The sequence below is a fragment of the Hemitrygon akajei genome, unplaced genomic scaffold (assembly GCF_048418815.1).
Source record: "Hemitrygon akajei unplaced genomic scaffold, sHemAka1.3 Scf000036, whole genome shotgun sequence".
Taxonomy (NCBI): Eukaryota; Metazoa; Chordata; class Chondrichthyes; order Myliobatiformes; family Dasyatidae; genus Hemitrygon; species Hemitrygon akajei.
The window spans coordinates 9,576,066-9,599,439 of NW_027331922.1; the positions used below are offsets into that span (position 1 = coordinate 9,576,066).

At 46.6% G+C, this 23,374-nt stretch overlaps 1 protein-coding gene across 1 annotated transcript; it reads left to right on the forward strand.

The window, feature by feature from the left end:
- Positions 1-683: 683 nt before the first annotated feature.
- On the forward strand, positions 684-21,457 carry LOC140720090 (uncharacterized). Its single transcript, XM_073034987.1, has 5 exons — positions 684-786; positions 1,728-2,057; positions 16,715-16,857; positions 17,318-17,382; positions 20,877-21,457. The coding sequence occupies exons 1-5, from the start codon at positions 693-695 to the stop codon at positions 21,064-21,066; spliced, it is 822 nt and encodes a 273-aa protein (XP_072891088.1). The 5' UTR covers positions 684-692; the 3' UTR covers positions 21,067-21,457.
- Positions 21,458-23,374: the final 1,917 nt, after the last annotated feature.

A 23,374-nucleotide genomic window follows, 5' to 3' on the forward strand; every position in this document is an offset into this window, starting at 1 on the left:
CACTCTTTGCCTTCTGTGGGCAAGCCAGTTCTGGATCCACAAGAAAATATCCCCTTGGATCCCATTCCTCCTTACTTTCTCAGTAAACCTTGCATGGGGTATCTTATAAAATTCTTTGCTGAAGCCCATATACACTACATCAGCTGGCCTTCCTTCATCAATGAGTTTAGACATATCCCCACAAAAATTTAATCAGTCTCGTAAGGCACGATCTGCCTTTTACAAAGCCATGCTGACTCCTAATTATATCATTCTTCTCCATCAACTTACCAACCACTGACGTAAGACTCATTGCTCTATAATTTCCTGGGTTATCTCTTCTCCCTTTCTTGAATAAAGGAAAAACATCCGCAACCCACCAATCCTCCGGACCCTCCCACGTCTCCAGTGATGATGCAAAAATAATCGACAGAGCCTCAGCAATCTCTTTCCTCGCCTCCCATGGTATCCTGCGGTATATTTCGTCCGGTACCGGCGACTTATCAAACTCGATGCTTTCTTAAAGCTCCATTACATCCTCTTTCTTAATATCTACATGCTCAGATTTTTCAGTCTGCTGCAAGTCATCACTACAGTGACTAAGATAATGAAGTAAAACATTCATTAAGCAGCTCATATGGTCTTAATAAGTATTTATTATCATCTTATGTTCGTATGGTCCCTCCACAGCTCCGCATGAACAGCAGTCGAAAATGAAGATCGTAAATAGACCGTACCGTCTGATCTGCCTACTATGCCTAGTTACATCCGCCCTCATCGTGACATTGGCCGGTCTATCGATCCATGGTGAGTAAAACGGTCTCCGACTGGAGTCAGACCGTAAATAAAGACAGTGGAATATACTGAGATTATAAAATGAAACCAACAATCCCACCGCTTACTGTAACACCGATGAAAGAAGGCAGCATACATGAGGTTTAGGAAGCAAGGATCAGATGGGTCTATTGAGGAACATAGGGTAGCAAGAAAAAGAGATTTATAAGGGGCTGTGGACAGAAAGAAGGGATCAAGAGAAGGCATTGGCGTTTGGGGTAGAGGAAAACCCCAAGGTTTTTAGAAGTACCCCCAACCATTACCCAGGCAGTATCACCCCTGAACATAATACCGATGCACCACTCACTGAGGCAATTACCCACACCTTACCCTGACACAGGCAAACCCTCAGCGTGATACCAATATCTAAATTCACAATGACACCGACAGAGTACTCTTCGTGTACTCTCCATAGTACCGTCGCACAGCTCAGCGTGACACTCTCACACCCACCGTGGCCATGACATGTCTCTCACCGAGACACAGACATACCTCGCTCTGTGAGACCAGCACACCCCACACCATGACACAGATATTCCACCAACCGTGACACCACCAGGCCCCTCACTCGACATTTCCCACGCCTTGCAATCGGCACACCTCTCGCCGGGGCACAGAAACACCTATCACATTGACACCGACACGTCCCTCACAGCAGCTCGAACATACCCCGCACGATACTGACGCAGACCCCCATGCATGACCCCTGACCCCAAATAACCTTTACCGGGACATTGGTAACCCCTCAGAGTGACAGAGACACGCCCCTCAAGGTATCGCCGACGCCTCTCACTGTGCCACCAGCACATCCTTCACCGTGACACTGACACAACACTCTCTGTGACACGGTCGGTAGCGTGACGCTGATTCACGTGTCACTGTAAACGCTAAACATCCTTCACCATCTCTCTCAGTATCACAGATTCGTCAGTCTAATATCACATCCGACCGAAACTACCAGCTCCTTTGGGAAGAGAATCACGAGATGAACAGGACCCAGCGCCAATGTCGACTACAAGTCCATGAGTTAAACGCAACCCTTCAATCAACAATATCGGAGATTTCCCATCTGAATCAGACGCAGAGAACCTGTCTCAAGGATCGCTCCGTGCTCAACTCTAATTTGTCTGTTCTTAAACGAAGGCACACTGAACTCCGTCAACAGTTCACTAAGATGAAACAGAAGTACAAATCTGCCAAGGAAACCAAGGGTCAAATCTGTGAATTGTTGACCAGCAGAAGAGGTGAGGCATCATCCCCCTCTTTCACCCGCTCCTCATCACAGGGCAGACATGGAGAGAGCAAGCGTCACTCTGTGCTTGATATCGGGAGTGTGTGAAGAAATGGTATAGAGGGTGATTCACTCTGTGTTTGACCCGGTGAGTGTGTGATGGGGCTGCGTGGAGGGAGCTTCACTCTACCACTGAATCCAGGAGAGTGTGATGGGACGTTGTGGAGGTGGATTCACTCTGCGTCTGACAACGGGATTGTGAGACGTAACATTACAGCTTCACTCTACGTCTCACTCCGGGAATGTCTGATAGAACAGAAACCATTTTCACTCTCCGGGAGTATGTGTCTCCGGGATTGTGTAATGGGACGGTGCAAAGGCACTTTCATTCTTTGTGACACCGAACTGTGTGATTGGATGTTGTGGAGGGAGCCTGACCCCATGAGTGAGCCATGGGGCGTTGTGGGCGAAACTTCGCTTTGTGTGTGAACACATTGGGGTGTGATGTGTCCGTTCAGAGAGACCTTCACTCTGTGACTCGTCAGGAAATGTGCGATGAGACGGAAGTAGGGAGACTCACACTGCGTTGGACTCGGGAGTGTATGATGGGACCGTGTGGAGGGAGCTTCCCTCTGCGTCTGACACTTCTCTCTGTGGTGTCTTGAGAAACTGTAGAGGGAGAATTACTCTCCCTCTGATAGTTGTGTGTGCTGAGGGGGTTTCGTTCTGTGTCTGACCGTGTGAGTTGGGGCCGTGGAGAGAGAGAGAGGTTCACACTGTGTCTGAACAAGGCTGTGTGTGATTGGATTTTATGGAGGGATCTAAATTCTGTTCTCTGACCCAGGGATTGAGCATTGGGACAGTGCCCAGAGACGTTCACCCCATGTGTGCCCACTGAAGTGGGTTGTGGCGCGGTGGATAGAGAGTTTGACTCTGAATCCGGGAGTGTGTGACGGAACGGTGCAGCGGGTGCTTCACTCTGTGTCTGAATCCTGGAGTGCGTGATTGGAGCGTGGAGAGAGAGCTGATGCCGGTGTCTGATGGGAAGGTGTGGAGCGAGCATCTGTCTCTGACTCCGTGAGTGTATCAGGGGCGTCGGGTAGAGGAAGCCTCAGTCTGTGCCTGACTGGAGAGACTGTGATGGATGATGTGGAGGGACCTTCACTCTGTGCCTGATATCGGGAATCTGTGACGGGACGTTGTGGAGGGAACTTCATTCCGTGTCTTTCTCCGGGCGTGTGCGATGGGTATGAGATTCACAGTTGTCCCTGATGACTACACGTGCAAAAGGTGTATCCAGCTGCAGCTCCTGACAAACCGAGTTGGGGAACTGGAGCGGGAGCTGAATGAACTTTGGCTCTTTCGGGAGGCAGAGGTAGAAATAGACAGGAGATACAGGGAGATAGTCACCGCTAAGAGTCAGGAGACATGTAGTTCGTTGATTGTTAGAAGAGGGAAGGGAGATAGAGAGAAAGATCAGAGCACCCCTGTAGCCGTTCCTATCAACAATAAGTACACCGTTTTGGATACTGTTGGTGGGGACGACCAACCAGGGACAAGTTGCAGTGGTCCGAGACTGGACCCTCAGCTGGGAAGGGAATGAGGAAAAAGAGGCTTGCACTAGTGATATGGGATTCGATAGGTTGGGGGCCAGAAAAGAGGTTCTGTGAGAGAGATCGAGGATCCCGGATGGTCTGTTGCCTCCCTGGTGCCAGAGTCCGCGATATCTCGAATCAAGTTCTCAGTATTCTCAAGAGAGAGGGTGAGCAGGCAGATGTCGTGGTCCATGTAGGGACCAATGACGTGGATAGGAAGATGTAGGAGATCCTGCAAAGAGAGTTTAGGGAGTTAGGTGCAAAATTGAAGGGCAGGACCTCCAGGTTCGCAATCTCAGGATTTCTATCAGTGCCACGTGCTAGTGAGGCCAGAAATAGGAAGATAATGCAGCTAAATACGTGGCTACAGGAGGAAGGGCTGCATGTTTCTGGACAATTGGGCCTTGATCCAGGAAAGGTGGGACCTGTTCCTACGGGACGGGTGGAACTTGAACTGGAGGGTGACTCATATCCTTGCGGGAAGGTTTGCTAGTACAGCTCCGTGAAGTTTATACTGGATTTGCAGGAGGAGCGGAACCAGAGTCTTAGAGCAGATGATGAGGTGGACGAGGATAAAATTCATGCGAGAACAGCAGGTATAGTGCATGGAGTAAAGCCAGATCTAACATATAAAGAGTCTTTGAGGAAAGAGAAGCAGAATAAAGTGTGTAGAGATAGTAAGGTAGAAGGGCGTGTACTTCAGTGCAAGATGCATCAGGAGCAAAGGTGATGAACTGACAGTCTTGTATACATACATGGAATTATTATAAAGTGGCCATTACAGAGAGTTGGCTGGCACAAGGGCATGAATGGATTCTCAATATTCCTGGATTTCATTGCTTTGAAACGGATAGAGGGTGTGTGGTGGGGAGCGGAGGAGGGGTGGCATTATTGCTCACGGGTAATATTACAGCTAGTGAAATGATGTGTAATGTAGCAGGATCCTCTTTTGAGTCAGTATGGATGGAAGTCAGGAACTGGAAGGGAGCAGTTACTACTGGGGGTATTCTATAGACCCATTGGGTGCAGCAGAGATACCAGGAGCAGATTGGCAGGCAGATTTTGAAAAAGGTGCAAAAATAACAGGTCTGTTATCATGGGTGACATCCCTAATATTGATTGGCACCTGATTAGTTCCAAGTGTTTAGATGTGGCAGACTTTGTTAAATGTGTCCAGGACGGATTCCTGTCACAGTATGTTGATAGCCCGACGAGGGTGAATGCCATGTTGAATCTAGTATTAGGTAACAAACCGGTTCAGGTCACAGATCTCATAGTGGGTGAGCATCCGGGGGACAGTGACCAACACTCCCTGGCCTTTAGCTGTATCATGGGGAATGATAGAATCGGAGAGGACGGGACATTTTTAATTGGGGAAGGTCAAAAACATAAGGCTGTAAAGCTTGAACTAGCGGGTGGGGATTGGGACGACGTATTTGCAGGGAAATGTACTATGGTCATGTGTTTGATGTTTAGGGATCTCTTGCAGGATTCTAGGGTTAAATTTGTCCCGGTGAGGAAGATAAAGAATGGTAGTGTGAAGGAATCATGGGTGACAAGTGAGGTGGAAAACCTAGTCAGGTGGAAGAGGGCAGCATACATGGGGTTTAGGAAGCAAGGATCAGAGGGGGCTATTGAGGAATATAGGGTAGCAAGATATGAGCTTAGGAAGGGGCTGAGGAGAGAAAGAAGGGGGCATGAGAAGGCTTTGGAGAGTAGGGTAAATGAAAACCCCAAGGCATTGTTCAATTATGTGAAGATCAAAAGGATTACAGGTGTGAAGGTAGGACTGATTAGAGATAAAGGTGGGAAGTTGTGCCTGGTGGTTGTGGTTTAGATGGGGCAGAGTTTGTTAAGTGCGTCCAGGACGGATTCTTGTCACAGTATGTTGACAGGCCGACTATGAGGAATGCCATACTGGATCGAGGATCAGGTAACGAACCGGGTGAGGTCACAGATCTGTCAGTGTGTAAGCATCTGGGGGTCAGTGACCATCGCTCCCTGGCATTTAACATTATCATGGAAAAGAATAGAATCAGAGAGGACGGGAAAATCTTTAATTGGGGAAGGGCAAATTATGAGACTATTAACCTAAAACATGCTGGTGTGAATTGGGATGATGTTTTTGCAGGAAAATGTACTATGGACATGTGGTTGATGTTTGGGGATCTCTTGCAGGATGTTAGGGACAAATTTGTTCGGGTGAACAAGATAAAGAATGGTATGGTGAAGGAACCATGGGTGACAAGTGAGTTGGAAAATCTAGTCAGGTGGAAGTAGGCAGCATACATGAGGTTTGGTAATCAAGGATCAGATGGGGTTATTGAGGAATATAGGGTAGCATGAAAGGAGATTAAGAAGGGGCAGAGAACAAGAAGGGCGCATGAGAAGGCTTTGCCTTGTAGCGTAAAGGAAAACAACAAGGGAATCTTCAATTATGTGAAGAACAAAAGGATGACAGGAGTGAAGGTAGGACCGTTTGGAGATAAAGGTGGGAATCTGTGACTGGAGGTGGTATAAGTAAGCGAGGTCCTTAATGAATACTTCTCTTCGGTATTCATCACTGAGAGGGAACTTGATGACGTTGAGGACAATATGAGTGATGCTGATGTTCTGGAGCATGTTGATATTAAGGGAGAGGAGACGTTGGACTTTTTAAAATACATTAGTACGTATAACTCCCCGAGACTGACGGAATATTTCCCAGGCTTTCCACAAGGCGATGGAAGATATTTCTGAGCCTCTGGCTAGGGTCTTTATGTCCTCTTTGTCCACGGAAATGGTACCGGTGGATTGTGGGGAGGCGAATGTTGCCCTCTTGTTCAAAGAAAGCCGTACGGATAGTCCGGGTGATTATAGGCCAGTCAGCCTTACGTCTGTGTTGGTAAAGCTGTTGGAAAAGATTCAGGCAGGATCTCTGGGCATTTAGTGTATCATGGTCTGTTCATGAACAGTCGACATGGCTTTGTGAAGAGCAGATCGTGTCTAACAAGTCTGTTCTTTGAGGAGGTGACCAGGTATACAGATGAGGTTAGTGCAGTGGATGTGATCTACATGGATTTTAGTAAGGCATTTGACAGGGTTATACACAGTAGGCTTATTCAAAAAATCAGAAGGCATGGGATCCTGTGAAGTTTGGCCAGGTGGATTCAGAATTGGCTTGCCTGCAGAATGCAGAGAGCCGTGGTGGAGGGAGTACGTTCGGATTGAAGGGATCCTGTTTTTCATGATTTTTATTAACGACCTAGGTGTGGGGATAGAGGGATAGGTTAGCAAATTTGCAGACGACACAAATGTTGATGGTGTTGTGGATAGTGTAGAGGATTGTTAAAGATAGCAGTGAGGCATTGATAGGATGCAGGAGTGGGCTGAGAAGTGGTAGATGGAGTTCAACACACAAATCCCTAAAAGTTGGCTCACAGGTAGATAGGGTAGTTAAGAAAGCCTGAGAAGTGTTAACTTTCCTAAATTGAAGGACAGAGTTTAAGAGTCGAGAGGTAATGATGCAGCTCTATAAAACTCTGGTTAGGCCACACTTGGAGTACTGTGTCCAGTTCTGGTCGCCTCACTATAGGAAGGATGTGGAAGCATTGTTCAGGGTACAGAGGAGATTTACTAGGATGCTGCCTGTTATGGATTATCATTAGAAATTAAGGGGGCTAGGGCTTTACTCTTTGGAGAGAAGGAGGATGAGAAGAAACATGATAGATGTATACAAGATATTAAGAGGAATAGACCGAGTGGACAGCCAGCGCCTCTTCCCCAGGGCACCATTACTCAATACTAGAGGACATGGCTGTAAGATAAGGGGAGGGAAGTTCAAGGGGGATATTTGAGGAAGGTTTCTCAGAGAGTGGGTGGTGCGTGGAATGCTCTGCCTGAGTCTGTCGTGCAGCCAGATATACTAACTTTGTTTTAATTGATTTGTATGGATTTCTTCAATTGGTACAGCAAAAGACCAACAAAAAATAAAGATTAATAGAGAGGAAGATAAACAGACAATAACAAACTTGGTTCGAAAAAAGAGGGATGTCTACAAAAGATATAGGCAGCATGGAGTAAAGGAATTGCTCGAGGAATATAAAGAATGTAAAAGGAATCTTAAGAAAGAGATTAGAAAAGCTAAAAGAAGTTACGAGTTTGGTTTGGCAAATAAGGTGGAAGTAAATCCGAAAGGCTTCTGCAGTTATATTAAAAGCAAGAGGATAGTGAGGGATAAAATTGGTCCCTTAGAGAATCAGGGTGGTCAGCTATGTGTGGAGCCGAGGGAGATGGGAGAGATTTTGAACGATTTCTTCTCTTCGGTATTCACTAAGGAGAAGGATATTGAATGGTGTAAGGTTTGAGAAACAAGTAAGGAAGGTATGGAACCTATGACAATTAAAGAGTTGGAAGTACTGGCGCTTTTAAGAAATTTAAAAGTGGATAAATCTCCATGTCCTGACAGGATATCCCCAGGACCTTGAGTGAAGTTTGTGTAGAGATAGCAGGAGCTCTGACGGAGATCGTTCAGATGTCATTAGAAACGGGGATTGTGCCGGAGGATTGGCGTATTGCTCATGTGGTTCCATTGTTTAAAAGGGGTTCTAGAAGTAACCCTGGCAATTATAGACCTGTCAATTTGACATCAGTGGTGGGTAAATTAATGGAAAGTATTCTTAGAGATAGTAATTATAATTATCTGGATAGACAGGAGCTGATTAGGAGTAGCCAGCATGGATTTGTGCGTGGAAGGTCATGTTTGACAAAACTTATTGAATTTTTTGAAGTAGTTACGAGGAATGTTGACGAGGGTAAGGCAGTGGATGTAGTCTATATGGACTTCAGCAAGGCCTTTGACAAAGTTCCACATGGAAGGTTAGTTAAGAAGGTTCAGTTGTTAGGTATTAATGCTGGAGTAATAAAATTGATTCAACAGTGGCTAGATGGGAAATGCCAGAGAGTAGTGGTAGATAATTGCTTATCGGGATGGAGGCCAGTGACTAGCGGGGTGCCTCAGGGATCTGTTTTGGGCCCAATGTTGTTTGTAATATACATAAATGATCTGGATGATAGGGTGGTAAATTGGATTAGTAAGTATGCTGATGATACTAAGGTAGGAGGTGTTGTGGATAATGAGGTGGGTTTTCAAAGCTTGCAGGGAGATTTATGCCGGTTAGAAGAATGGGCTGAACGTTGGCAGATGGAGTTTAATGCTGATAAGTGTGAGGTTCTACATTTTGGCAGGAATAATCCAAATAGAACATACAGGGTAAATGGTAGGGCATTGAGGAATGCAGTGGAACAGAGTGATCTAGGAATAACAGTGCATAGTTTCCAGAAGGTGGAGTCTCATGTAGATAGGGTGGTGAAGAAGGCTTTTGGAACGCTGGCCTTTATAAGATAGATAGATAGATAGATAGATAGATGGATACTTTATTCATCCCCATGGGGAAATTCAACATTTTTTTCCAATGTCCCATACACTTGTTGTAGCAAAAACTCATTACATACAATACTTAACTCAGTAATAATATGATATGCATCTAAATCACTAACTCAAAAAGCATTAATAATAGCTTTAAAAAAAGTTCTTAAGTCCTGGCAGTTGAATTGTAAAGCCTAATGGCATTGGGGAGTATTGACCTCTTCATCCTGTCTGAGGAGCATTGCATCGACAGTAACCTGTCGCTGAAACTGCTTCTCTGTCTCTGGATGGTGCTATGTAGAGGATGTTCAGGGTTTTCCATAATCGACCGTAGCCTACTCAGCGCCCTTCGCTCAGCTACCGATGTTAAACTCTCCAGTACTTTGCCCACGACAGAGCCCGCCTTCCTTACCAGCTTATTAAGACGTGAGGCGTCCTTCTTCTTAATGCTTCCTCCCCAACACGCCACCACAAAGAAGAGGGCGCTCTCAACAACTGACCTATAGAACATCTTCAGCATCTCACTGCAGACATTGAATGACGCCAACCTTCTAAGGAAGTACAGTCGACTCTGTGCCTTCCTGCACAAGGCATCTGTGTTGGCAGTCCAGTCTAGCTTCTCGTCTAACTGTACTCCCAGATACTTGTAGGTCTTAACCTGCTCCACACATTCTCCATTAATGATCACTGGCTCCATATGAGGCCTAGATCTCCTAAAGTCCACCACCATAAATCAGAGCATTGAGTACAGAAGTTGGGATGTAATGTTAAAATTGTACAAGGCATTGGTAAAGCCAAATTTGTAATATTGTGTACAGTTCTGGTCACCGAATTATAGGAAAGATATCAATAAATTAGAGAGAGTGCAGAGTCGATTTACTAGGATATTACCTGGGTTTCAGCACTTAAGTTACAGAGAAAGGTTGAACAAGTTAGGTCTCTATTCGTTGGAGCGTAGAAGGTTGAGGGGGGATTTGATCGAGGTATTTAAAATTTTGAGAGGGATATATAGAGTTGACGTGAATAGGCTGTTTCCATTGAGAGTAGGGGAGGTTCAAACGAGAGGACATGATTTGAGAGTTAGGGGGCAAAAATTTAAGGGAAACACGAGGGGGTATTTCTTTACTCAGAGAGTGATAGCTGTGTGGAATGGGCTTCCTGTAGAAGTAGTAGAGGCCAGTTCATTTAAGGTAAAATTGGATAGGTATATGGACAAGAAAGGAGTGGAGGGTTATGGGCTGAGTGCGGGTAGGTGGGACTAGGTGAGATTAAGAGTTCGGCACGGACTAGGAGGGCCGGAATGGCCTGTTTCCGTGCTGTGATTGTTATAAAATTCAAAACAATGATGGAAAAGCACCCAGAATAGAATCATGTAAAGTTAATGTGCTCACCCCTTCCCCACAGAGAAAAGAAAATCTCCAGAGTAACCGTTGCAAGATGCACAGAATATTAATCGGAGCGTTGAATCCCCCAAAGCTGTAAATGAAAATAAAAACAAAGAATTATAATTCCTATTACCAAAGAAAAAAAAACTGAGAGTCAGGGATTGAAAAAAATAGACTTAATCTAAATAGGAATTATGAAAATATTCCCGAAAATGTCCCCACACTTTTTGAAAATTTATGTCCGAATTGAGGGGTAGGTAGTGAATTTTTTAAAGGTCTAAACAGGACATAGTATCATTAAGCCATTGAGCATGGGTGGGTGGGGCAACATCTCTCCAGATTTAAGCGTCTAGCGAAAAGAGAAGCAAAAGATAATGTTCGACGTTTAGTTGGACTCAAATGTATATCTGCCTCGCCCAAGGTACCAAAAAGAGTAATCAGACGATTAGGTTCAAAGCGGCAATTAAGACTATGGGATAACGTTAAGGAAACCTTTCTCGAAAAATTCTCTAGACCAGGACAGGCCCAGTACATATAGATAAGAGAGGCCTAGCCTCCTTTACACTTATCACAAACAGGACCAATCTTCGGGTAAAATCAATTTAGATTTGGACATGTGAGCCCTATGGACAATGTTAAACTGTAAAAAAACAGTGCCGAGCACAAAGAGAGGTTGAATTAACTGACTTGAGAATTGCGTCCAAGACCGCATCAGATTAAAAAAAACATTTAAGTCATGCTCCCAATCCATTCTAATTTTATCAAATGGGGCACACCGTAGGGTCACTAAGTTATCACGAATAACAAGTATTAAGCCTTTACCCAATGGATTAATAGAAAGAGACAGGTCCACAACGTTTATCTTAGGTATCGCAGGAAAATTGTATAATAAAGGATTCATGAAATGTCTAATTTGAAGGTATCTAACGAAGTGGGCATTAGGTAGATTGAACTTTGCAGAAAGTTGTTGGAAAGTTTCCAAAAGATTATCTATGACAAGATCTTCAAAATGCCTAATGCCAATTCTATACAAATCATGAAATGTTACATTTTGCATAGAAGGAAAGAAAAGATGACCATTAGATAGGACTAGATAGGACTAGAAAGGGAGAAAGCATGATGACCATTAAATTTTCTAAGCAAGGCATATATTCCCAGAGTATGTCTAATAAGAGGATTAACAATTAGTCTAGGCAAACGACAAGGGAGTGCAGATTCAAGAAGTCCAGAAATAGAGAGATCCTCAGTGGAGTTCAAATCCATTGCCACACATTTAGGACAATCAGACTGGCTATGAAAAAAGGACCAGAAAGTAAGACAGCGAACATTTGCTGCCCAATAGTATAAGCGGAAGTTAGATAGAGCCATAACACCTTCTTTTTTAGATTTTTGGAGGTAAGTTTTATTAAGTCCAAAACGTTTACCCTTCCATAGATAAGAGAAAATAATAGAATCAAAGGAGTAAAAAAAAAGCTTTAGGAAAAAAAATTGGAATAAATTGAAATAATCATAAAAAATTAGAAAGGGTATACATTTAAATAACATTAACACTACCAACCAGAGACCTCGATAAGGTTGACCATTGTGACAAACTCTGTTTTGTAGAGTTTAAAAGATTAGAAAATTTTCACGAAAAAGATCATTGCAATTCCTTGTAACTGTAATACCAAGGAAAATAAATTGATTATTAACTACTTTAAAAGAGAGGTCACGAAATATTAATGTTTGTGCTTCTTTATTAATTGGAAAGAGTTCACTGTTGTGTAGGCTGAGTTTATAACCAGAAAGCCGGCTGAATTGATCAAGAAGTAAAAACATTTGGAGTAAGGAAGTGCACGGATTTCACCCAAGTGAAATTCAAGAGACTACTAGGTAAGTATATGGAGGAATTTAAGGTGGGGGGATCGTTGGGAGGCAAGGTTTAAGGTTCGGGACAACATTATGGGCCGAGGCGCCTGTACTGTGCTGTACTATTCTATATTCCATGACTATGTCCATTTGTCACGTGTGCTGAGGACGTTTCTTTCCGTGTCTCAGCGCTGGGGTGTGTGATGGGGCCGTGGAGAGAGGGATTCACATTGTGTCTGACCAAGGCAGTGTATGATGGGGCCGTGGAGAGAGGTATTCACATTCTTTCTGACATTGTGTCTGACCAACGCAGTGTGTGATGGGACGGTGTGGATGGAGCAAGAAAATACTTAAGAAAGAAATCAGGAGGGGTAAAAGAAGACATGAGGTTGCTTTGGCAGTCAAGTTGAAGGATATTACTTTCAAGTACTTCGGGTAAAAGAGGCACGACTGATGAACGCGGAACATCGTCATATCCAGCGGGCAGCGTGTGAGCGGGACGCGGAGTGGGGGGGGGGGGGTTGCAGAGTGATAGGGCTTTGGCTCAACGGGCTTAGGCAGAAACGGGAAAAGGCTTCCTGCGATCGTTGTTATTACTAAATTATTTATTTAGTAATAACAGTAGCATTAGAGGTATGCATCAAGGATTAGTGTTGAGCTTGGAGTGCCAGATGTGGGGACCCCCGGGACTCCCAGACTCTGCAAGGATTACATCTGCACCAGGTGCATTCATTACAAAAACGATGGGTTACACCTGAACTCCGAGGGTACTAAGATCTCAGATCGGGTCCAGAATATTCAGAGGAGAGAGGGCGAGCAGCCAGGAGTCTTGATACATTTTGCTACCAAGGACTTAGACAGAAAAAGAGAGGACGTGCTGAAGGATGATTCCTGGGAGGTAGTAAGAAAATTGAAAAGCCGGACCTCCAGAGTAATCATCTCAGGATTACTGTCTGAGCCACGCGCTAATGATTGTAACAATAGCAGAATTAAGCAGATGAATGTGTGGCTAAGTTACTGGTGCAGGGGACAGGGCTTCAAATTCTTGGATCATTGGGATCTATTTTGGGGGTGGTATGACTTATACAGAAACGATGGGTTACACCTGAACTCAAAGGGTACTAATATCCTGGCGGGATTGTTTCATATAGCGGTTAGGGAGGGTTGAAACTAACCTGGCAAGGGGAAGAAAACCAGCGTGTTAGGGTCGAAGAAGAGGAAAATAGAAATAAGTCAAAGATACTGTGCAGCAAAGATGGGAAGAAGGACAGGCAGGTGAATAGACAGGAGAGTTTGCTGTGCGATAGAAATATAGTAAAGTCGGTAACAGATACTGATCTAAATGTACTGTACTTAAATGCAGGCAGCATTGGAAATAAAGTAAACGACCTTGTTGTACAGCTACCGGTTAAAAGATAAGACATTGTGGCCATCGCCGAGTCATGGCGAAGTGATGGGTGTGATTAGGAGCTGAATGTCCAAGGATTCACAGTGTATAGGAAAGATAGGAAGGTAGGTAAAGGGAGTGGCGTGGCCCTGATGATAAGCATTGGTATCAAATCACTAGAAAGAAAGGATATAGGATCAGAAGGAGCAGAATCTTTATGCGTTGTGATAAGAAAAGGCAAGGGTAAAATGACACTAATAGCCGTTATATACAGGCCTCCAAACAGCAGCCGGGATGTGGAATACAAGTTACAGCCGGAAATTGAAAAAAAAGTGTCAGAAGATAAATATCAAGATAATTATGGGGGATTTTAATATGAAAGTGGTTTGGGAAAGTCAGGAAGGTACTGGGTCTCAGGAGAGGGATTTTGTAGAATTCTTATGGGATGGCTTTTTGGAGCAGTTTGACCATAAGCTCACGAGAGGATCGGCTGTTTTGGGTCGGGTGCTGTGTAATAAGCTTGAGGTGATTAGGAAACTAGAGGTAATGGGACCCCTTGGAAGTAGTGATCATAATCTGACTGAGTGAAGTTTTAAATTTGCCCAGGAGAAGCTGGTATCAGCGTATCGATATTACAGTGTGTTACGTATTCAGGCAACAATAAATATAGATGAGTTAGGCAAGGGTTTTTATAACAAATAACACGTTTATTAAACACTGAAACAAACCCCCTCAAAAGTAAACAAACCCAAACGTAACCGGAAAACAGCTGCTGTGCGACACATTCACAGTCCTTAATAGCGTTGCATGTTCAAACAGTTCTTAAAGCGGTATTGAAAAAAAAACAGTTCTTTAAAGCGGTATGCCGAAAGTAAACAGTTCTTTTAAAAGGAGAGACTTTTTAAGGCGATTTAAATTCTCTTCCATGTCGTTGTCCTTCGATTCCCCGGCGTCGAACTTCCCCACGAAGAATTTTATAAAATATAACGGCTTAAAGGAACTGACCTTCTTTCCACACTATTCTCAATCCTTTATGGTCAACCCAGGGATTAACAGCGAGAATAGTCAACGAAATCCTTCCGAATGAGGATCATATAAGGTCGTAACCAATCCACCGTCGAAAATCGGTTCTCCTCGATTTTTATCCTCCAAACTTTTCTTTACTCTCCACCAGCAAAGAAACCGCTGGCAATGACCTTTTAAACTTTAGGCATTTTATAAAACTTCATTTTTCTACTAAACTGCGTCATCACATTAAATCACGCAGTGACATGAAGTCATCTTGGCAAATTCCGCCACGAACTGCCCCACCTGACAGGGTGGGTCTTCCTTTTATAACCTGTAAAAAAAGCCTGTCACATGACCTCTACTGGCGGGAAAATGACATCACTCCACCATCACAAGACCATTACCTCATGTCCAGTATAACTTCAACCCCAGTCACGTGACAAGGGTACGTAACAAGTGGAACAAAGGAAATTACAGTGGTATGAGAGAGGAACTGGCTCAAGTTGTTTGGAAAAGTAAGCTAGATAGAGGCATGGTAGAGCAGATTTATATGGAATTCTTACAAGAAAAAAGGAATGTTGAAAGGGTTGGACAGAGTAGATGTGGAAAGGTTGTTTCCGTTGGTGGTTGAGGCCTAGACAAGAAGCCACCGTCTTAGAAATAGAGGGTACCCATTTAAAGTAGAGTTGAGGAAAATTTCTTTTTGCCAGAGGGTCGTGGATTTGTGGAATTCTTTGCCACATACAGCTGTGGATGCCCAATTATTTAAGATATTTAAGGAGGAAATTAATAGGTATCTAATTAGTCCGCGTATCAAGTGATATGGGGAAAAATCCGGAAAATTTAGCTAGATAGGAGAATGGTTTAGCTCATTGTGGAGTGGCAGAGCACACTCAGTGGGTCGAATGGCCTATTTCTGCTCCTTTGTCCTGGGATCTTGTGATTCCATCATCTAAATCATTGCTATAGAGCATAAACAGAAGCGGTGACAACACCGACTCCTGCGGAACACCACCAGTCACTGGCAGCCGACCAGAAAAGGATCCTGTTATTCCCACTCACACGCCTCAACGTGATACCGACACACCGCTCACTGTAGCACCAAAACACGATTCACCGTGGCGCCGACACCCCGTTCACCATCTCTCTCAGCGTTACAGATCCGTCAGTGTCTGATTGCCTCCAATCAAAAGTACCAGAGTCTTTTGGAAAATTATCAGGATATGGACAGGATCCAGCATCAACGTCAACTGCAACTCCACGAGCTGAACGCAACCCTTAAAACCAGGAAATCCGAGATTCCCGACTGGATCCAAGGACCTGTCTCAGGAATGTTTCGGCCCTCAACAACAACGTCTCCATCCTCATAAGCAAAATGTTTGTCCTCGAAGGCAAGCGCTCCAACCTTGAAAACAAATTGTTGGTCCTGGAAAACATCCTCTCCGTCCTGAGCTCTGATATCTCTGAACAGCATCAAACGCAAACTGATCTCCGAGGCAAATTCAATGACCTCGAAATGAAGTGCAAAAATCTCAACCAAACCAAGACTGAAATCTGCCAACTGCAGAGTAGCAGAAAGGGTGAGGTAATATAACCAATTTCGCCGCACCTAATCAGAAGGCAGAGAGAGAGGGGAGGTTGTAGTCTCTGGCTGCTCACGGGAATATGCGATGAGACGTGCGGCGAGAGCGACACCTGCTGTCCGAACGCCGGCAGTGCGCAAAGGAACGGTGTGGCGGGACAGACACCTAGTGTCTGAACCCGACAGTGCGTAATTGCGGCGCCACAGGGGGAGCTTCACTCTGCCTTCACAGGACGAGCGAAGAAGCTCAAATCCCCAAAATTAGTTGCATAACAGTGTGGAGGGAGCTTCACGCTGTGTCTGACCACAAGAGTGTGTGATGGGACGGTGTGGAGGGAGCTTCACTCTGTGTCTGACCCCGGGAGTGTGTGATGTGAAGGTGTGAAGAGTTCTTCTTTCTGAATCTGACACTCAGCGGATGTAATGGACGATTCACTGTTCTTGTTCCTGATTTCCAGAGCAAACTTGTTCCCAGGACTGGATCAAAAATAAAGGCCTGTGTTATTTCATATCGACGTTTGAAAGTTCTTACGAGGGGGCGAAGCAACTTTGTTCTATCTCTGATTCAAAGCTTCTTGAAATAAATTCAAACGAGGAAGAGGTATGTGTCAGATGGACAGATAATATATCCAGATCAGATCGAATCTTCCTCCACACCTTCCCAACACACACACTCGGGGTTCGACACAGAGTTAATCTCCCTCCCCACGGTCCCATCTCGCACTCCCGGGGTCAGACACAGAGTGAATCTCCCTCCACACCGTCCCATCACACACTCCCGGGGTCAGACTCAGATTGAATCTGCTTCCAGACCGTCCCATCACACATTCCCGGGGTCAGACACAACGTGAATCTCCCTCCCCACGGTCCTATCTCGCACTCCCGGGATCAGACACTGAGTGAATCTCCCTCCCCACGTTTCCATCACACACTCCCGGGGTCAGACAGGGAGTGAATTTCCCTCGACACCGTCCCATCAAAATCTCCGGGTGAGACACAGAGTGACGCTCCTTACATTGTGATCGATTTCAATCATTAATGATTGCAAATTAATTTCACAGAACTTTGTTAACAACCGTGTCCGCGGCCAAGACAGTTCATACTGGATTGGAACATGCAAAGCGGGGTGAGATTTGGGGTTTTGCCTGATTTTCTAAAGAGATCGGGCAGTGACATTAATTTTGGGGACAGACACATGTCTGTGGGGGAGGCGGGTTAAGGGGAGCTTTTGGCTGCTGCCTCAATTCAGTGGTGAGAGGTGGGTCACTGCGGATATTTTGGGGACAGAAACGGGTCTATGTGGAGAGAGTAAGACAGTAGAAGTACTCTGTGGCCTGGTATCCTCGTAGGAAGAGACTGGGCAGTGCGATTAATTTGTTGCCCGGCGCAGTCTGTGTGAAGAATATGGAAAGGGGGTGTATTTCGGGGACTGTGGTCTGTAGGTCAGTGGGGAGAATATGCGTCGGTGGGAGTATTTGGGGAGGGACACAGTGGACAGGGAGTGGGATACTGCAATTAATTTTGGACTGACACGTGTCTGTGGGGTGAGATTAGGCAATACGTTTAGTTTGTGACCGACACGGGCCCTTGGTGGAGAGCGGACAGTTGGTTTAATTTGCGGACTGACATGGACCGTGGGAAGAGAGTGAGAAGTGAGAGTGTTTTGGTGATTGACACAGGTCTGTAGGGAGCAGGTTGGACAGTGGGATTATACTGGGGACAGGCACGGAGCTGATCGGTGAGAGTGGGAAGTGCAAGTATTTTGGAGACAGACACGCGGCCTTGGCAGTTATGGAGAGGGTCAGTGGGAGTATTTCGGGGAATGCGACAGGGCTGTGGGGAGAGTGGCGCAGCTGGATAAGATTGGGTACTGACACGGTTCCGTGGGGAGAGGCTGCGGCTCTGGGAGTAGTTGGAGGACTGACAGGGTCCTGAGGGGAGAATATGTGATCGTGGGGTTATTTTGGGGTTATTTTGACACAGCTCTGTGGGTACAGCGTTGGGCAAGGTATTATTCGGGGACTGTCACAGGGCTGCGGAGAATGCGTCAGTGAGAGTACTTTGGAAACTTTAACAGGGTGGGGAGGCAGAGGGTCAGTGGGAGTATTTTGGGGATTGACACCGGTCGGTGAGGAGAGCTTGGGTCAGTGGGAGTATTTTGGGGACTCTCACCGGTCGCTGAGGAGAGATTGGTTCAGTGGGATATTTTGGGGACTGTCACCGGTCGGTGAGGAGAGCTTGGGTCATTGGGAGTATTTTGGGGACTGTCACCGGTCGATGAGGAGAGATTGAGTCAGTGGGAGTATTTTGGGGACTGACACCGGTTGGTGAGGAGGGATTGAGCCTGTGGGAGTATTTTGGGGACTGTCACCGGTCGGTGAGGAGAGATTGAGTCAGTGGGAGTATTTTGGGGACTGACACCGGTTGGTGAGGAGAGATTGAGCCTGTGGGAGGATCTTGGGGACTGACACCGATCGATGAGGAGAGATTGAGTCAGTGGGAGGATCTTGGGGACTGACACTGGTTGGTGAGGAGAGATTGAGTCAGTGGGAGTATTTTGGGGACGGACACCGGTCGGTGAGGAGAGATTGAGTCAGTGGGAGTATTTTGGGGACGGACACCGGTCGGTGAGGAGAGATTGAGTCAGTGGGAGTATTTTGGGGACGGACACCGGTCGGTGAGGAGAGCTTGAGTCTGTGGGAGTATTTTGGGGACTGACACCGGTCGGTGAGGAGAGATTGAGTCAGTGGGAGGATCTTGGGGACTGACACCGGTTGGTGAGGAGAGATTGAGTCAGTGGGAGTATTTTGGGGACTGTCACCGGTCGGTGAGGAGAGATTGAGTCTGTGGGAGTATTTTGGGGACGGACACCGGTGGGTGAGGAGAGATTGGGTCAGTGGGAGTATTTTGGGGGCTGTCACCGGTCGGTGAGGAGAGCTTCGGTCAGTGGGAGTATTTTGGGGACTGTCACCGGTCGATGAGGAGAGATTGAGTCAGTGGGAGTATTTTGGGGACTGACACCGGTTGGCGAGGAGAGATTGAGCCTGTGGGAGTATTTTGGGGACTGTCACCGGTCGATGAGGAGAGATTGAGTCAGTGGGAGTATTTTGGGGACTGTCACCGATCGATGAGGAGAGATTGAGTCAGTGGGAGGATCTTGGGGACTGACACCGGTTGGTGAGGAGAGATTGAGTCTGTGGGATTATTTTGGGGACTGACACCGGTCGGTAAGGAGAGATTGAGTCAGTGGGAGGATCTTGGGGACTGACACCGGTCGGTGAGGAGAGCTTGGGCCATTGGGAGTATTTTGGGGAATGACACCGGTCGGTGAGGAGAGATTGAATCAGTGGGAGGATCTTGGGGACTGACACCGGTCGGTGAGGAGAGATTGAGTCAGTGGGAGGATCTTGGGGACTGACACCGGTCGGTGAGGAGAGCTTGGGTCATTGGGAGTATTTTGGGGACTAACACCGGTCGGTGAGGAGAGATTGAGTCAGTGGGAGGATCTTGGGGACTGACACTGGTCGGTGAGGAGAGATTGAGTCTGAGGGAGTATTTCGGGGACTGACACCGGTCGGTGAGGAGAGATTGAGTCAGTGGGAGGATCTTGGGGACTGACACCGGTCGGTGAGGAGAGATTGAGTCTGTGGGAGTATTTTGGGGACTGACACCGGTCGGTGAGGAGAGATTGAGTCAGGGGGAGTATTTTGCGGACTGACACCGGTTGGTGAGGAGAGATTGGGAGTATTTTGGAGATTCACAGCGGTTGGTGAGGAGAGATTGAGTCAGGGGGTGTATTCTGCGGACTGACACCGGTTGGTGAGGAGAGATTGAGTCAGTGGGAGTATTCTGCGGACTGACACCGGTTGGTGAGGAGAGATTGAGTCAGTGGGAGTATTTTGGGGACTGACACCGGTCGGTGAGGAGAGTTTGAGTCTGTGGGGTATTTTGGGGACTGACACCGGTCGGTGAGGAGAGATTGAGTCTGTGGGAGTATTCTGCGGACTGACACCGGTCGGTGAGGAGAGATTGAGTCAGTGGGAGTATTTTGGGGACTGTCACCGGTCGGTGAGGAGAGATTGAGTCAGTGGGAGTATTTTGGGGACTGTCACCGGTCGGTGAGGAGAGCTTGGGTCAGTGGGAGTATTTTGGGGACTGACACCGGTCCGTGAGGAGAGATTGAGTCAGTGGGAGTATTTCGGGGACTGACACCGGTCGGTGAGGGGAGATTGAGTAAGTGGGAGTATTTTGTGGACTGACACCGGTCGGTGAGGAGAGCTTGGGTCAGTGGGAGTATTTTGGGGACTGACACCGGTCGGTGAGGAGAGATTGAGTCAGTGGGAGTATTTTGGGGACTGTCACCGGTCGGTGAGGGGAGATTGAGTCAGTGGGAGTATTTTGGGGACTGTCACCTGTCGGTGAGGAGAGCTTGGGTCAGTGGGAGTATTTTGGGGACTGACACCGGTCGGTGAGGAGAGATTGAGTCAGTGGGAGTATTTTGGGGACGGACACCGGTCGGTGAGGAGAGCTTGAGTCAGTGGGAGTATTTTGGAGACAGTTACAGGACCTCCTGCTTGAGATCTGTTATCCCTTTTGAAACTCTTTACCCTTCCTTGACAGGAAAGTGGCCTCTAACGTCGTGTACAAGGTGAAATCGGGAAAGTTCGAATGCGGTGAATGTAAATCTATTTGGCTTGGCAGTTGCAAAGATGATCAGCACCGTTTCATCTGTGAGAAGCCTGCACCTTTGTGCCCGGATATTCCTGAAAAGATCCGGGATCTCGGTCAAAAACCCGTGGAGCCGATTTAAATCAAGTGGCATCATTCTCTTACCCCAATTGCAGCTCTCTCCCAGACTCTGACAAACCCATCAGCTCCGCCTGTCGCCCCTACACTAATCTCCTCTCTCTACCTATGGCACTCTTACTCGGCTTCTCGCTCTCTCTTTACCCTCGTTCCTCCAAACTCGTTCTCTCTCAGAACTCCTCCACTGCCGTCTCCCCCTATTTCTTCCCCATTTTCCTTCCCCTCACTTTCAGGCCTCCCGCTCCCTGTATCAAAGGACTGTATTGCATGTTTACCACCTGACTCATTATCCGAGACTTATCCGCCCTGAGATTTGTATCTTTGCATGATCAGTACGTCGCAATAATGCAAAATTAATGTAAGATCAAAAAGAGAATAAATACTGCAAAAATGTGGACGTGGTACTCATACATTCAAAAATATGATGCCGGAGGGGATGGAGGTGTACCAGGATCCTTGAGATTTCAGTTTCCTGTGTCTCTTCCCGATAGTAGCAATGAGCAGGGAGTTTGTCCCCGGGGTGAGGGGCCTCAGTGATGGATGCCGCCTTGTCGAGCGATCGCATCTTGCAGATGTCCCCGATGCTGGGGAGAGTTGTGCCCGTGATGGAGCTGGTTGAGTCCGCATTCCTCTCCCGCCTCTGGAGACCACGTGCGTTGCAGCCTCCACACCAGGCGATGATGCCACATGTTCCAGTGGTCACTTGCTAGTTTTCAATGAAAGACCAAATCGTCTCAAACTGCTCAATTTGTAATTACTTCTGTAACGAGAGACCTACGGTGGTGATGGGAAGTGTAGAGTATGGTCTGGAATACACCGAAACTCAGACTCGAAATAAACAGGACGGCAGTAAAGACATCTAAAGTTTATATCGCTAAGAATAGCTCTCGAAATGGATCTCCTATGGTTGAGCACTGAGTGCTCAGCACGGGGACGTCAACGACAGACTTTCCATGAAGCGATGTGGACGGGCAATAATTGTCAGTCTGAGCCTTAAAGGGAAAGTGACATTTCATCAAACTCCAGGGAATGGACGTGCCGACATTTGGTTGCCTGGCGCTGTTCAGTCGGGGACATCACATCCTCTTCGTGTTTGCATGAATGTGTTGGTCCCAACAGGACAGATCCACTGAGATGCTGACACCCGGCAGCACAAGAACCTAAAATCAGACCATGAGATATAGGAGCAGAATTAGGCCATCGAGTCTGCTGCGCCATTTCATCATGTCTGATCCAGGTCCACTCAGCCCCAATCTCCTGCCTTTTCACCGTATTCCTTCATGGTCTGAGTAATCAACAATATGCCCACCTCTGACTTCAATACACCCAATGCCGGCCTCCACAGCCGCCTGTGTAACCCATTCCACAGATTTACCATACTCTGGCTGAATAAATTCCTCCCAATCTTCGTTCTAAACGGACGGGCGTCCATTCCGATGTGGCTCCACTGCTCTTCGACTGTCCCATCACGGGAAACCTTCTCTCTACGTCTACTTTATCGAGGCCTTTAAAAATTCCATCGGTTTCAACAACAGCAACCTGCCCCGCGCCCCCATCATTCTTCTGTGTTCCAGCCATCAAACGCTCCTGATCTGATCAGCGTTTCTATCCCTGAATCCATTCCCTGAACTTCCTTTCAACCCTTCCCAATGTAAGCACATCCGGCCGGATCAGATAAGCGACCCCGAACGGCTCACAACACTCCGTAAGGTCTCAGCAGTGCTTCATAAAGCCTCAACTTCGTGTCCTTGTTTTGTTTATATTCTAATCCTCATGACATGACTGCTAACATTGTACCTGGCTACATCACCACCGACTCCACCTTCAAATTAACTTTTAGGGAATCCTGCATGAGTCCGCCACGTCCCTATACGCCTCTTTTTTTTTCAATTTTCTCTCCATTTAAAAAGTAGTCTCCGCCTCTATTCCTTCGACCAAAGTGCATGGCCATACATCTCCCAACGCAGTAATCCACCCGCCGCTTTATTTCCAATTCGCTCAATCTCTCTGAACCCTTCTGTAGCCTCTCTGCTTCCTCAGCACCACCTGTAGATCGGTGACGTCACTGCCGGTCTGCACTGACTGAGGTTTCCCGATGAGGATGTCCATCGTCCAGTTACAGAGGGAGGTTCATTGGCCCAGGATCTGGAGCCTGTGGATCAGAACTGAGGGGATGATGAGTCTCAACGCCGAGCTGTTGTCAGTCAACAGCAGCCAGACGTTGCTGCTGTAATGTCCAGCTAGAATTCGTCAAATTATAGCGGTCACGTCTTTACTAAAGAGGGTGTCGACCCTGGAAAGGACGAGCCTGT

What these genes read in the sequence shown, in the direction of transcription:
- LOC140720090 (XM_073034987.1), top strand. Translation starts at nt 693, where the DNA reads ATGAAGATCGTAAATAGACCGTACCGTCTGATCTGCCTACTATGCCTA. An exon ending in TAAATTCAAACGAGGAAGAG is followed by an intron (nt 16,858 to 17,317) that starts GTATGTGTCAGA and finishes TTAATTTCACAG; the next exon opens with AACTTTGTTAACAACCGTGT. An exon ending in ATTGGAACATGCAAAGCGGG is followed by an intron (nt 17,383 to 20,876) that starts GTGAGATTTGGG and finishes CTTCCTTGACAG; the next exon opens with GAAAGTGGCCTCTAACGTCG.